Source organism: Chiloscyllium plagiosum, chromosome 10 (genome assembly GCF_004010195.1).
Source record: "Chiloscyllium plagiosum isolate BGI_BamShark_2017 chromosome 10, ASM401019v2, whole genome shotgun sequence".
Taxonomy (NCBI): Eukaryota; Metazoa; Chordata; class Chondrichthyes; order Orectolobiformes; family Hemiscylliidae; genus Chiloscyllium; species Chiloscyllium plagiosum.
In genome coordinates this window covers 5,312,455-5,326,989 of record NC_057719.1, presented here as the reverse complement: position 1 = coordinate 5,326,989, position 14,535 = coordinate 5,312,455, and the positions used below count along the sequence as shown (strand labels likewise).

At 41.0% G+C, this 14,535-nt stretch overlaps 1 protein-coding gene across 1 annotated transcript; it reads right to left on the bottom strand.

The window, feature by feature from the left end:
- Positions 1–742: 742 nt before the first annotated feature.
- Positions 743–2,343, bottom strand: LOC122553351 (ovarian cancer G-protein coupled receptor 1-like). Its single transcript, XM_043696940.1, has one exon. The coding sequence runs from the start codon at positions 2,341–2,343 to the stop codon at positions 1,363–1,365; it is 981 nt and encodes a 326-aa protein (XP_043552875.1). The 3' UTR covers positions 743–1,362.
- Positions 2,344–14,535: the final 12,192 nt, after the last annotated feature.

The window sequence follows — 14,535 nt, the reverse complement described above, 5'->3', positions numbered from 1 at the left end:
AACTCAATCAAGTTTGTGAAACATGATTTCCCACGCACAAAGCCATGTTGACTATCCCGAATCAGTCTTTGCCTTTCCAAATACATGTACGTCCTGTCCCGCAGGATTCCCTCCAACAACTTGTCCCACCACCGAGGTCAGGTTCACTGGTCTATAGTTCCCTGGCTTGTCTTTACCACCCTTCTTAAACAGTGGCACCACATTTGCCAACCTCCAGTCTTCTGGCACCTCACCTGTGACTATCGATGTACAAATATTTCAGCAAGAGGCCTAGCAATCACTTCTCTAGCTTCCCACAGAGTTCTCAGGTACACCTGATCAGGTCCTACATTGGACAAACAAGCAGAAAACTAGCCATCAGGATACACGAACACCAAATAGCCACAAAAATACATGACCCTTTCTCACTAGTATCCTCACATACGGATGAGGAAGGACACCACTTCAACTAGGGCAGCACATCCATCCTAGGACAAGCCAAACAAAGACTCGTATGAGAATTCCTAGAAGCATAGCATTCCAACCGGAACTTTGTCAACAATTACATCGAGTTAGACCCCATCTACCACCCCCTGAGAAAAGGAACAGGAAGTAACTTCACCACAGGAAATAACATCACCACCAGAAATGACATCACCAACCCAAAGAAACCAAATATATAAATAGAAAGCAGGAATTTTCAGCATTGCTTCGCATGAGGTCCACTGAAGTTGTTACCTAGTAAGGTAACAAAATGTCTGGAAATGAACCTTTCAGCTCAGCGAGCAAACCTACATCCAAATCCTCAAGCTGAGCTACAAATCTTCTCAAAACCCATTGGTAAGACCCATGAAAACGCCCATTCACGTGTAACATCACAAATAAGAATTTCAGATTTTTGTTGCAATTTGGATGAAATAAAAACACAAAGCGCGGGAGAAACACAGCAGGACTGACAGCATCTGTGGAGAGAGAGAAACATAATTAATATTTTGAGTCTGATATGACTTATTTGGGGTTCTCCAAACACTACCACTCTCTCCATGGATTAGGCAAGACCTGCTGGCTTGCTCCAGCATTTTCTGTTTACATTTCATTTTTGTTTATTGTATTTCAAATTGCCAGCATGGCAGTGCTTTGTCATTTGGGTGAAAATGGACTCTGAACATGTTTAAAGACAGCTCCTTGTATTGGGCTACCGCAACAGGGAAGATATTTTCTCTCCACGTGTCCAGCAGAATAGATGAAGTGTTACAAACACCTCAATCACATTAACCATAATGTACAATGATAGAATGAATATAAATCAGTTTATGTGAGTTGTACTCATAACTGAACTCCCAAAACCCATTACCCATTAAATACAGCCCGCTTTCCACATCTTTATTGTGTTAATTCAGTTTTATTCATAACTGTTGATTTGATCGGAGCTGCTGGAGTCACAATTACTTCATTCGTTCTGCAAGGAAGTAGCTTGATAACAGGATCGAGGAACCTTGCTAACCAGCCCTGTGAACTTGGAGATACGAAACAGTACAAGATGGGATCTGCCACACAATTAAAGCTCATCAGCAGGAGGCCGATATGGTAAACCTCAAAAACGCTGTCAGCAAAGGGACAGTCATACTCAAATATGGTTCGAACCATCAGGAAAATGTGATAAGGGGCAAAGCAAACCAGGAAAATGATGATTGTCCCAGATACCAATTTTTTTATTCGTAATTTTTGCTCTTCTTGAACACCACGCACTTTGTGGACAACCCTCAACAGTTTATAGTAAGAGTAGATTAATAAAATCAAAGGGAGACCAAAGCCAATGGAGAGTTTGTAAATATTTAAATATTTGTCCTTTAGGCGCAGAGGATAATGTTCAAAGCACAGGGTATCATTCCCCTCGTCTTTACTGAGAACCTTGGAGCCCATGTAAATGGTGCAGATGGCTATCTCCTTGAGCCAGCTGAGAATACTGATGAGCAAAGCTGCCTTCCTGCTGTGTATGAATTTAAATTTCAGAGGGTAAGCCACAACAAGGTAGCGGTTAATGGCAATGAAGCAGAGGAAGCCAATACTGATGTAAATATTCTGGTAGAGGAGCAGACCGCTGAAGATGCAAAGTTCCCGAGAATATTGCCAGTCATCGTGCTGCAGCATGTACTGAATCCACAAAGGTAAGGAAAGGAGGTACAAAAGGTCTGAGATGGTCAGATTACAGAGATAGATTCCCAGCTCATTCTTCTTCTTGATCTGTAGGTAGCTGTGATACAGGGACAGGAGGTTAATCGGGAGGCCAATAATGAAGACCCCAATGTAGACGGCGGGAAACAGGATCTGGTGGATACTGTGCTCAACAGTACAGTTGCTCATCGTTCAACACAATGCTGTCCAATAAATGTTTTTTGCGAGGTCCTGAGTTTGTGATTTCAAACCTCAATGCTACTTTTATTTTTAATTCCTCTTCACCGAAAATAGTCACCTTTGGAGCAAAAACAGAGCATTTATGAAGTAATATAGTAATACAATCTGAAGCAGAAAAGGAGGCTATTTAACCCCATTCACCAGTGTAGTTCTCTTTGCAGTTTATCTCAATCGCTTGCACTTTTCCCAATGGTTCACAGTTTTTAAAAATAATAATGTGATTTCTTTTATTTTTGTTCTCAAATATCTGCATGACTTCATAGGCTTTGTGCTAAACATTCTCAGAAACTCCTCAGTTAAATGATTATTTTCAATATCCATTTTTGTATATGGCATTTATTACTCAGTATATTGCCCAACCATCTTATTGACGTATTGCAATTAACTCATTGTAGGTACACCCACTATTTGGTGAGGAAAGAGTTCTGGGAATTTAGCTAGAATTATGAAAGAATGATAATATATTTAAGATGGTGAGTGACTTGGAAGGAGCCCACAGGTGGTATTGTTCTCATGCAACTGCTGACCTTGTTTCTCTAGATGTTGTAGGATTTGTGGATTTGGGAGATTCTACGACAGGAAACTTGTCAAGTTTCTGCAGTGCACCCTGTGAGTGGCACACACTGATATATTGATGGGCTCAGGGATCGCTGCTACTTAACCTCATAAGGCCATAAGATATAGGAGCATCAGATCTGTTCTACCATTTGATCATGGCTGATTAGTTTTACAACCCCATTCTCTTGCCTTTTTCCTCTAATCCTCGATCCTCTTATGATTTAATAATTTATCTGCGTCTTAAATACACTCAGTAACTTGGCTTCCACTGCCTTCTGTGGCAATGAGTTCCACAGATTCACCACCCTCTAGCTGAATAATTCCTCCTCATCTCAGTTCTAAAGGGTTGTCCCTTTACGGTGAGGCTGTGCCCTCAGGTTCTAATCTCTCCTACTAATGGGAACCATCATTTCCATGTCCTCTTCAGTCAGGTCTCTCAGTATTCTATAAGTTTCAGTGAGACCCTCCCTCATCCTTAAAAATCCCATCATGTACATACCTAAAGTCCTCAACCACTTCTTATAAGCCAAGTCCTTCATTCCCAGGATCATTCTTGTAAACCTCTTCTGGAAGCCGTCCAAAGCTAGCACATTCTTCCTGAGCTGCGAGGCCCAAAACTGCTCACAATGTTCCAAAAGTGGTCCAACCAGAACCTTATACAGCCCTGTACATCTCTGCTCTACTACTCTAGCCCTCTTAAAATGAATGCTAACATTGCATTTGCTTTCCTAACTGCCAACTGAACTTGCATTTTAACCTGAAGAGAATCCTGAACTAGGATTTCTAAGACACTTTTGTGTTTCAGATTTCCAAAGCATTTCCCCATTTGGAAAATAGTTTATGCCTCCATTCTTCCTATCAAAATGCATAATCTCAGTGTATTTCATCTGCCACTTCTTTGTCCATTTTCCAAGTCCTTCTGTAACCCTCTGCTTCCTCAACAGTACCAGTCCCTCTACCTATCTTTGTGTCAGCTGAAAACTTAGCAACAACATCCTTAATTCCTTTGTCCAGATTGTGAATATATGACATATAGCTGTGGTCCCAAAACTGACCCCAACAGAACTCCATTGATCACCAGATGCCATCCTCTTTTTCCCCACTCTCTGCTTTCTGCCAGTTAGCCAATCCTCTATCCATGACAGTACCTTGCCCCAAAAAACATGGGCTCATCTTACTTTGCAGCCTCCTTCCTGTGCAGCATCTTGGAAAAATCCTTCTTGAAATCCAAATAGATCACTGACTCACCTTTGACGAAGTGGTGCTGATGGTCCCATTTTACTATGCACTTCAAGTCCTCCACAATCTCATCCTTAATAACGGACTCTTAAAATCTTACCAACAACTGGGGTCAGGCAAACAGGCCTACTGTTATCCATCTTCTGCCTCCCTCCCTTCTTATGCAGTGGTGTTACACTCACCATTTTTCAGACTTCAGGGATCCTCCCTGACCCCAGTGATACCATGTCTTACAGAATAGGCTACATTGGCCTGACTGGTGCCCGAAGCCTGGAGTCGAACATCCATGTCCTTGCTGCCCTTGACCTCCCTGACTGCACTGACCCACTCTTTATCTGTATACTGTTCACCTCCTTCAGCCAATTCCCCAACAGCTCCATTTCAACTTCCAATCCATGTCCCAAATCTCTTCCCGGTCTCTCTATACCCTCTCTCAGGCTCTCCCTGCAAACCTGCAACTCACTCCCTGACCCAATAGAAACACTCTGAACCTCTGCCTCTGATCCTCAGGCGCACTCACACCAGCATTGCGAGCCCTGCTTTCACCTGGCAAACCCCACAATCTCTGAGTTCCTTCTCAAACCTTTATGTCTGGCTCCATTGTCAGAAATGGAGAGTGAAAGCCGACATCATGCAAACCAGGAATATCCAATCCCACCAGGTCCATGTCCCGCGGATTGCTGAGAGTAACAGAGACACTTTCACAGTTTAACAACTTCGAAACAAAAACCGTCATCAAATCACTCAGCTCTGATTTTTCCGCCAACTTCTCTTCCTCTTCGTGCACTACACTTCATTCTCTCCCCTGGGTTCTGCGGATAGTTAGAAACCAATGGAAGTGTTACCTGTGAGTCAGTCCCTGTTGTCTATTCCTGACAGACAGTCGGACCTGTTCCGGAATTTCCTTCTTGGGTGAATTGATCGATGTGAAGTTTGGCGACTCTTTCCACGTTACAGTTAGTCGCCTCTATCCCCCTCGATTTGCACGGACTGGCATTCACAACAAGTGCTTAAGGGTCAAGGAGAAACCAGGACTCACACCGATCTATATCATCACCGTCTTCTCACAGAGACTGAGCACCATCTACATCCACACACACACCCTGTGCTGTTTCTGTACCATTTCTGGTCTGAAGGAGAGTTTATGTAGCCGTCAGAGAGAGAGAGAGCTCTCTACATCACAGCGCCGTGCCCTTTAGTGCAGGAATCTCCGAGACTTAGAAGCTGCAACCGAGATAAGCACAAACAAATGACCAAGTTTTCTGAGAGATTTGATTCCTTTCCCGCCCCTTTGCTAATATCACATCCCGACTGATCAAGACCAAACTTGTCATCTTCAGCTCAGGAGACTGTCAAACTGTAGAATCTTACACCTGTTCAGTTGACCCAAGTAAAGAATATCAGTGCCGGTGAACAGTACAATGAGAAATGTTAATGTTGGTGGAACAGCCAAACCCCAGGGAATATTATTTTCTGACAATAAAAATGACGAACTTCCGTTTAATTGAAGCAATTTCTTATTTCACAATTTACCGTCATCTTTTAAATGCTTCTTTCTCTTCATTTGAAATTCTCACCCCTCTCCCTTCCCAATCTTGTTCAATCCTCGATCATTCCAACAATCCCTCCCATTCCATATCAGGGCCTTATTGCCTGCCCCCCTCACTCCCCATTTGTTAGTACTGTTTCAGCCCAGTGGTAACTCTATAATTAGATTCCCTACAGTGTGGAAACAGGCCCAACCAGTCCACAGCGACCCTCCAAAGACTAACCCACCAGACTCAGTTCCCTCTGACAAATGCACCTAACACTATGGGCAATTGAGCATGGCCAATTCACCTGACCTGCACGTCTTTGGACTGTGGGAGGAAACCCACGCAGACAGGGGGAAGAATGTGCAAACTCCACACAGTCACCCAAGGCTGGAATTGAACCTGTCACCCTGGTGCTGGGAGGCAGCAATGCTAACCACTGAGCCACCGTGCCGCCCATTAAAAGCCATTCCAACTTACCTTCAATACTGTCTCTCCACACCTGTCAATACTAGCAAAACTCCACACCAGTATCTCCTGGCCCGACCTTTTCAATTTTTTCAACTGATTACAGCACAGGAACAGTCTGTTCAGCCCATCAAGCCTGCCAATTCCTAATCCCTATTTATGCCTGTTACTTATTGCCAATACACAATTTCTATCCCTCTGTTCACCTCCTGTTTATATGTCTATCAAGATATACTTTAAACGTTGCTAATATGCCTGCTCACCTCCACTGGCAGTGAGCTCCAGGCACCCACTACCATCTGTGTGAAACATTTTCCCCGCATGTCTCCCCTAAACTTTCCTCCTCACCTTGAATCTGCACTCTCTTGCAGTTGACATTTCTAGCCTGGGATAGGGCCTCTATCTTCCCTATCTATGCCTCTCATTATTTTATAGACCTCTATCAGGTCACCCCTCAGCCTCCATCTTTCCAGTGAAACAAGCTGAGTTTAGCCAACCTCTCCTCATAACTAAAACCCTCCAGGCCAGACAACATCCTGGTTAACCTCTGTACCCTCCCCAGAGCATCCATGTCCTTCTGGTAGTGTGACAACCAGACTGCTGGCAATATTCTAAACGTGACCTAACTAAAATTTGTACAGCTGGAACATAATTTGCCAACTTTTATAACAAGTGCCCCGACCGATGAAGGCAAGCGTGCGATACGCCTCCTTGACCACCTTATTATCCTGTGTTGCCACTTTCATGATCGGTAGACCTGTATGCCCAGATCTCTCTGTATATCATTGCTTCTAATGGTGTCTAATGTATAATTTGTACCTGAATTTGTCTGAATTAAACTCCATCTGCAATTTCATTCTCTAAATCTGCAATCTATCTGTATCCCACTGTATATTTCACAATCCTTCTCACTACCTACAACTCTCCGATTTTGGTGTCATGCAAAATTACCCATCAGACCACCCACATTTTCAAGCAGATTATTTATGTATGTATTACAAACAGCAAAGACCCCAGCAATGATCCCTGTGGAACACCCCTGGTTACTGATTTCTGTTCTGAAAGCACCTTTCAACCACTACTCTCTGTTCAAAATTTGTGAGAAGATTTGTAGCTCGGGTGCTCGTTGTTGTTCTGTTCGCCAAGCTGGAAATTTATGTTGCAGACTATTATAGGACAAGCCAAACAGAGAACAGCCAGGGAATTCCTAGAGACATGGCACTCATCCACAGATTCTATCAACAAACACATCGACCTGGACCCAATATACCGGCCACTGCTGCGGACAGCTGGAACTGACAACCGGAAGCAGCAGAGACAAACCACAATAAATGCCGGAGGAAACATCACAGAAGCACTTCACAGGAGGCTCCCAAGCACTGAGGATGTCACCTAGACAGGGGACGAAAGGTCTGCAACACAAATTTCCAGCTCAGCGAACAGAACCACAACAACTATTCTCTGTTTTCTATGACCAATGGTCTATACCTCCATGTTACTTTTCAAAAAAATTCGACTTACTCCTTCTTCCTTATACATAAGTGATGTTCCCATCTTCCTGTGTATTCCCATTTACCTTTATTGATTTCTCATCCATTCTGTCGTGAATGGGATCATCTCACAATGGTGATTATATCTCAGAATGGGTGGTAGATTTCACAATGCTGGGTAGGTCTCATGCTAAAATTATAAGACTGTGCATGAGCTAGTTTTCAAGTCGTTGAAGTATAAATAGGAACTTTCTGGGTTGCTTTAACATGTTACATTCAAAACATTTGAATACTGTTGGGAATATATATTTAAGTTTAACAATGATTTGTAAAAGCTGTAAGATTTTGAACTATTTGGGCATTATCTGCATTGAAAAGATTTCTTTTGAAAGTGATTTTATTTTAAAATGAAGCCAGAATTTAATGTGTTCTGAGCCCACAGGACTTATTTTGTCTCTTTTGCTATTAAGGAGATAGCCTCAGCCCTACCTTTTATTTTATTTAGAGGTAAATGTAAAGTGCTGTGTCGTAGATGTAATTTGATTGGTCACACTACTTGGCTTTAAGCAAAAGACACTTTGCTCTTACCTACAGTTAAAATGCAAAAGAAAGAAGAATTAGTGTAATTTTAACTCTAGTGGAAAACTTGACAGAATAACAGATTATTTAACTGTTAAACAACAACCTGTGTAATACCATCCTGTAAACACACCCTTAACAAAGGCAAATTTAGTAGAATAATTTGTCTTACATGTAATGTTTCTGCAAACCAGGAAAAAAATAACCCCAAGAGAAATCTCTGGTAGAGAGAGAGGGAGCTATGGCAACATCCACAACCAACTTCAAACACAATCAACTATTGAAAACTAAACTAAAACCCAGGTTCTGTGGGAGCTTGACCCCGCCATTTCAGGATGCTTCTATTATTCCCACTTTTAAAAAAAACCAAGGCCTCACAGGCTGTTTATTGGCTTGGAAGGGACAGCTGAGTACCTATGGCTCTAAACATTCCCTTTGATGTCTCAGCACTGTTTAACCAGGCACTTCCAAGTACTCCACAATCTCATCCTTAGTAATGTTAAAAATCACACAACACCAGGTTATAGTCCAACAGGTTTATTTGGAAGCACTAGCTTTCGGAGTGCTGCTCCTTCATCAGATGGTTGTGGAGAATAAGATTATAAGATTGTAAGTGCTCCGAAAGCTAGTGCTTCCAAATAAACCTATTGGACTATAACCTGGTGTTGTATGATTTTAACTTTGTACACCCCAGTCCAACACTGGTGTCTCCAAATCATCTTTAATCATGGACTCTGAAATCTTACTAACATCTGAGGTCAGGCTGATCAACCTATAGTTTTCCATTTTCTGCCTTCCTCCCTTAAACAGGGTGTTACATTAGCCATTTTCCTGTCCTCTCAGATTCTCCCTGACTCCAGGGTTGATGATACTATGGCTTTAAGAGCTGCATTTTGACCTTTTTTTTCTTGAAGAAACATTGAAATAGAGGTGCTAAGAAGTCTGCACAAAGCCAACAGAGTAAACAGCTTGTGAGGCTTTGTTTTTTTTTTAATGTTGGAAAATTATAAGCAGCCTGACTGGGTGGGGGTCAAGCTCCCATAGAGCCAGGATTTTTACATTTTAATTTTTCAGTAGCAGTTGTTGCTGAGATCATATTAGGGTGAAAGGAAAGGCTGGTAGATATAGGGAATGCTGGATGTCTAAAGAAATTGAGGGTTTGGTTAAGAAAAAGAAGGAAGCATATATCAGCTATAGAAAGAATAAATCAAGTGAATCCTTAGAAGAGTATAAAGACAGTAGGAGTATACTTAAGAGTGAAATCAGGAGAGGAAAACGGGGACATGAGATAGCTTTGGCAAATAGAGTTAAGGTGAATCCAAAGAGTTTTTACAAATATATTAAGGACAAAAGGGTAACGAGGGAGAGAATAGGGCCCCTCAAAGATCAGCAAGGCGGCCTTTGTGTGGAGCCGCATGAGATGGGGCAGATAGTAAACAAGTATTTTGCATTAGTATTTACTGTGGAAAAAGGCATGGAAGATATAGAATGTAGGGAAATAGATGGTGACATCTTGAAAAATGTCCATATTACAAGGGAGAAAGTGCTGGATGTCTTGAAACACATAAAAGTGGATAAATCCCCAGGACCTGATCAGGTGTACCCTAGAACTCTGTGGGAAGCTAGGAAAGTGATTGCTGGGCCTCTTAATCAGATATTTGTATCATCGATAGTCACAGGTAAGGTGCAGAAAGACTAGAGGTTGGCTAACATGGTGCCACTGTTGAAGAAGGGTGGTAAGAACAAGCTGGAGAACTATAGACAAGTGAGCCTGATGTTGGTGGTGGCCAAGTTGTTGGAGGGAATCCTGAGGGATAGGATGTACATGTATTTGGAAAGGCAAGGACCGATTAGGGATAGTCACATGGCTTTGTGTGTGGGAAATCATATCTCACAAACTTGATTGAGTTTTTTGAAGAAGTAACAAAGAGGATTGATGAGGGCAGAGCGGTAGGTGTGATCTATATGGACTTTGGTAAGGCGTTCGACAAGATTCCCCATGGGGGACTGGTTAGCAAGGTTAGACCTCATGGAATACTGGGAAAACTAGCCATTTGGACACAGAACTGGCTCAAAGGTAGAAGACAGAGGGTGGTGGTGGAGGGTTGTTTTTCAGACTGGAGGCCTGTGACCAATGGAGTGCCACAAGAATCAGTGCTGGGTCCTCTACTTTTCATCATTTACATAAATGATTTGGATGTAAGCATACAAGGTATAGTTAGTAAGTTTGCAGATGACACGAAAATTGAGGTGTAGTGCTCAGTGAAGACGGTGACCTCAGATTACAATGGGATCTTGATCAGATGGGCCAATGGGGTGAGAAGTGGCAGATGGAGTTTAATTTAGATAAATGTGAGGTGTTGCATTTTGGGAGAGCAAATCTTAGCAGGACTTATACACTTAATGGTAAGGTCCTAGGGAGTGTTGCTGAACAAAGAGATCTAGGAGTGCAGGTTTGTAGCTCCTTGAAACTGTAGCCGCAGGTAGATAGGATAGTGAAGAAGGCATTTGGTATGCTTTACTTTATTGGTCAGAGTATTGAGTACAGGAGTTCGGAGGTCATGTTGCGGCTGTACAGAACATTGGTTAGGCTACTATTGGAAAATTGCGTGCAATTCTGGTCTCCTTCCTGTCGGAAAGATGTTGTGAAACTTGAAAGGGTTCAGAAAAGATTCAGGGTTGGAGGATTTGAGCTACAGGGAGAGGCTGAACAGGCTGGGGCTGTTTTCCCTGGGGCATCGGAGGCTGAGGGGGGGACCTTTAAAGGTTTATAAAATCATGAAGGGCATGGTTAGGATAAATAGACAAAGTATTTTCCCTGGGGTGGGGGAGTCTCGAACTAGAGGGAATAGGTTTAGGGTGAGATGGGAAAGACATTAAAGAGAGCTAAGGGGCAATGTTTTCACTCAGAGGATGGTACGTGTACGGAATGAGCTGCCAGAGGAAGTGGTGGAGGCTGGTACAATTGCAACATTTAAAAGGCATTTGGATAAGTTTATGAATAGGAAGGGTTTGGAAGGATATGGGCCGGGTGCTGGCAGGTGGGTCTAGATTTGATTGGAATATCTGTTCAGCAAGAATGAGTTGGACTGAAGGGTCTATTTCCGTACTGTACATCTCTGACTCTATGAAGCTGATATAGAAGCTGTTTTTCCTCAACCAGCTGAAAACTGTGTTTCTCCTCCTGCTACTAGAATTACATGTGAGACGATCTATTTTAAGAATTTGCCATTGTTAAGGGTGTGTTTATGCAATGTTACTATAATGGAACAGTTACTGTTTAGTAGTTAAATAATGTGTTATTCTATTAAGTTTTCCAATAGAGTTCATTTATTCCAATTTCTTCTTTCTTCTGTTGTTTTTTAACTATAATGTATATATTATGTATTTTGCTTCACAACTGGTAGTTTGGCAAATCAAATTGCATCTGGAATGCAATGCCTGGCATTTGCCTTTTAAATAAAAAAGTATTTAGGCTTCTTAATATTCTAAGGGGGTTTAGTCTTGTCCAAAACAAATTGGGTGCTCCTGTCAGGATCAAAATCTCTAATTCCATGTTGGATTTAGGATCATTGGGTTCAAAGGCAGTAAGTGGTGAGTTTTGGTGTTCTCTTTTCGGGTGTTGAATTTGTTTGGTTCAAACAGCATGTGCCTTGTATAGTAACGGCCCTTTAAGTCACTGTGAGTTTCCTGGGGGTGGAAGAAGTAATTGCGGGACTTTTACAAATAATGAGGAAGGCAAAGCTTTTGGAATTGGCAAACAAGATGGAGTTGGAGTTGCCTGTGTCTCTGAAGAAAAGTGGAAATATTTCTGGCAATCGTGCAGCATTTACAATTGCCAGGAATATAATCAGAATCATTAGAAATGGCTAAAATTGAATTGAAAATGAAGCAGCTTGAGTTAGAAGAAAAAGAAAGGGAAAGGAAATGAAACAGTTTGAATTACAATTAAAAGCCGAACAAAAAGAAAAGGAAAGGAAGTTTCTAGAAGAAGAAAGGGAGAAAGAGAGATCTTTTGAACTTCAGAGGCTGAAACTGAAAACTCAAAGTTGACTGAAAATGGTTAGAGGTAGCAGTGAAAAGTAGGAGTAGTGATGGAGAGCAACCCCATCATAGCCAAAGGCCTGGTGGTGATTTGTTTCAATACATCCAAAAATATTCCATTATGTAAAGTGAGGTTGGAGATCTGGTGAAAATGAAGTGGAGTAACAGAGAAAATCTTGATTCCAGAAATGCTTTGTAATGATATAGCTGGATCACAGATGGGAGTGAGGCCTACTGTGTTTGAAAAACCAGTGGAAAATCAGGCAACTGAGGTGTTACAGGGAGCATATCCTGAGATTTTTCCTGAATATGTGGAAACAAGGTCATAAAACCACAGGGTGAAACAGGAGGAGAAGTAAAGGAGTAAAGATAAGAAAATTGAATTTCAGTTGTCAGAAACTTTATTTGATAAAAATATTGAGAAAAAAGAACAGGTGGAGGAGAAATTGGATATTTTTAGTTCAGAGAAATTAACTGAATGGAAAGATGAAAAACTAAAGCAGTTGTATGACAAAAGCATACACGGGAAAAGAATCTGAGCATTGCCCAGAATGTCACCATCTTAAGAATAAAGTCTTGATGACAAAATGGTGACCATCATATATTTAAATGGAGGAGAAATGGGCAACAGTTTGTCAGGTTGTCAGCTTTGCCAGGTGAATTATAGAAAGGAAATGTTGTAGGTAGCACATGAGTTTCCAGTAAGAGGTCCGTTAGGAGTAAGGAATACTCAAGCCAAAATACAAAGCTGTTTTTATTAGCCTGGACTGCATAAAGATGTGGTTGAATTTTGCTGGACATGTCATACATCAGGTAATTGGAGGACCTCAGATAATGATAAAACCAGCACCCCTATTATCCATTTGAGGAACCTTTTGCAAGAGTCTTAACTGATTGTGTAGGAACCCTATCTAAAACAAAAAGTAGGAATCAGTATTTCTTGACCATAATGGATGTGTCTTCTAGATTTCCAGATGCTATTCCATTAGGCAGTGTCACAGCTAAAAGGATTATAGAAGAATTACTCAATTTTTTTGCTTGATATAATCTACCCACGGAGACACAATCATATCAAAGACCAACTTTTACATCAAAAGTATTCAACAAAGTTATGGATATCTTAGGAATAAATTAATTTAAATCCACTGCATAGCACCAGAATCGCAGGGAGAATTAGATTAATGGCATCAAACTTTAAAGACTATGATGAGGGCTTGTATTCAAAACTATCCAGATGATTGGGTTAAAGGAATTCCATTTGTACTTTTTGCAATTAATGATGCACCTAATGATTCTACCAAAATCAGTCTATTTGAATTTGTTTTTGGGCATGGAGCGATCCACTGAAATTAATTAAGGAACAATTGATAAGTCAGAGTTCAATTTGACAATGTGTCAGATTTTAGGGAAATTTTAAACAAAGCAAGTGAGTTAGCTAGACAGCACTTAAAAGTAGCATAGCATGTGATGAAGCAAGAAGCAGACAAGAAATCAAAAATGTGTAATTTCACCAGAGGAGGTAAAGTGTTAGTATTACTACCAGTGGTAGGTGAACCTTTCAAGGCAAGGTTTAGTGGGTCTTATCAAATCGAAAAGAAATTGAGTGAGGTGAATTGTTTGATAAAAATGTCAAATAGAAAGAAATCTCACAGAGTGTGACATGTGAATATGTTCAAAAGGTACTTTGAAGGAATGCAAAAGGAGAATATAATATTACTTACAGCACAGAGTGAAGAACCAAGTTCAGATGATTCTGAATTAGACATTCTTCAAATTAAATTGGACAGTGAGGAAGTTGTCAAAAATTATTGACTTACCTTCCAGAGGAAAATTGAAATGACCTGAAAAAATTATTAGAATCACATGGGAAGATATATGGGTATAAGCTGAGAAGAATTAATCTAATTATGCATGATGTAGATATAGGAAATGCTATTCCAATTAAGCAACATCTTTATAGACATAATCATCTAAAGTTGGCACAATTTCAAAAAGACATTGAACACATGCTCAAAGACAATATAATTGAAGTGAGTTGCAGCAAATGGAGCTCACCCAAAATAATGGTGCCAAAACCAGATGGTACCCAACAATTATGGGAGGACTATCGCAAAGTTAGTGCAGTTACAAAATCAGATTCATGTCCTATTCATATCTGGAAGACTGTATTGAAAAGGTGGGACAAGGAACTTATATTTCTAAGTTGGACTTATTCAGATTATACTCGCAGA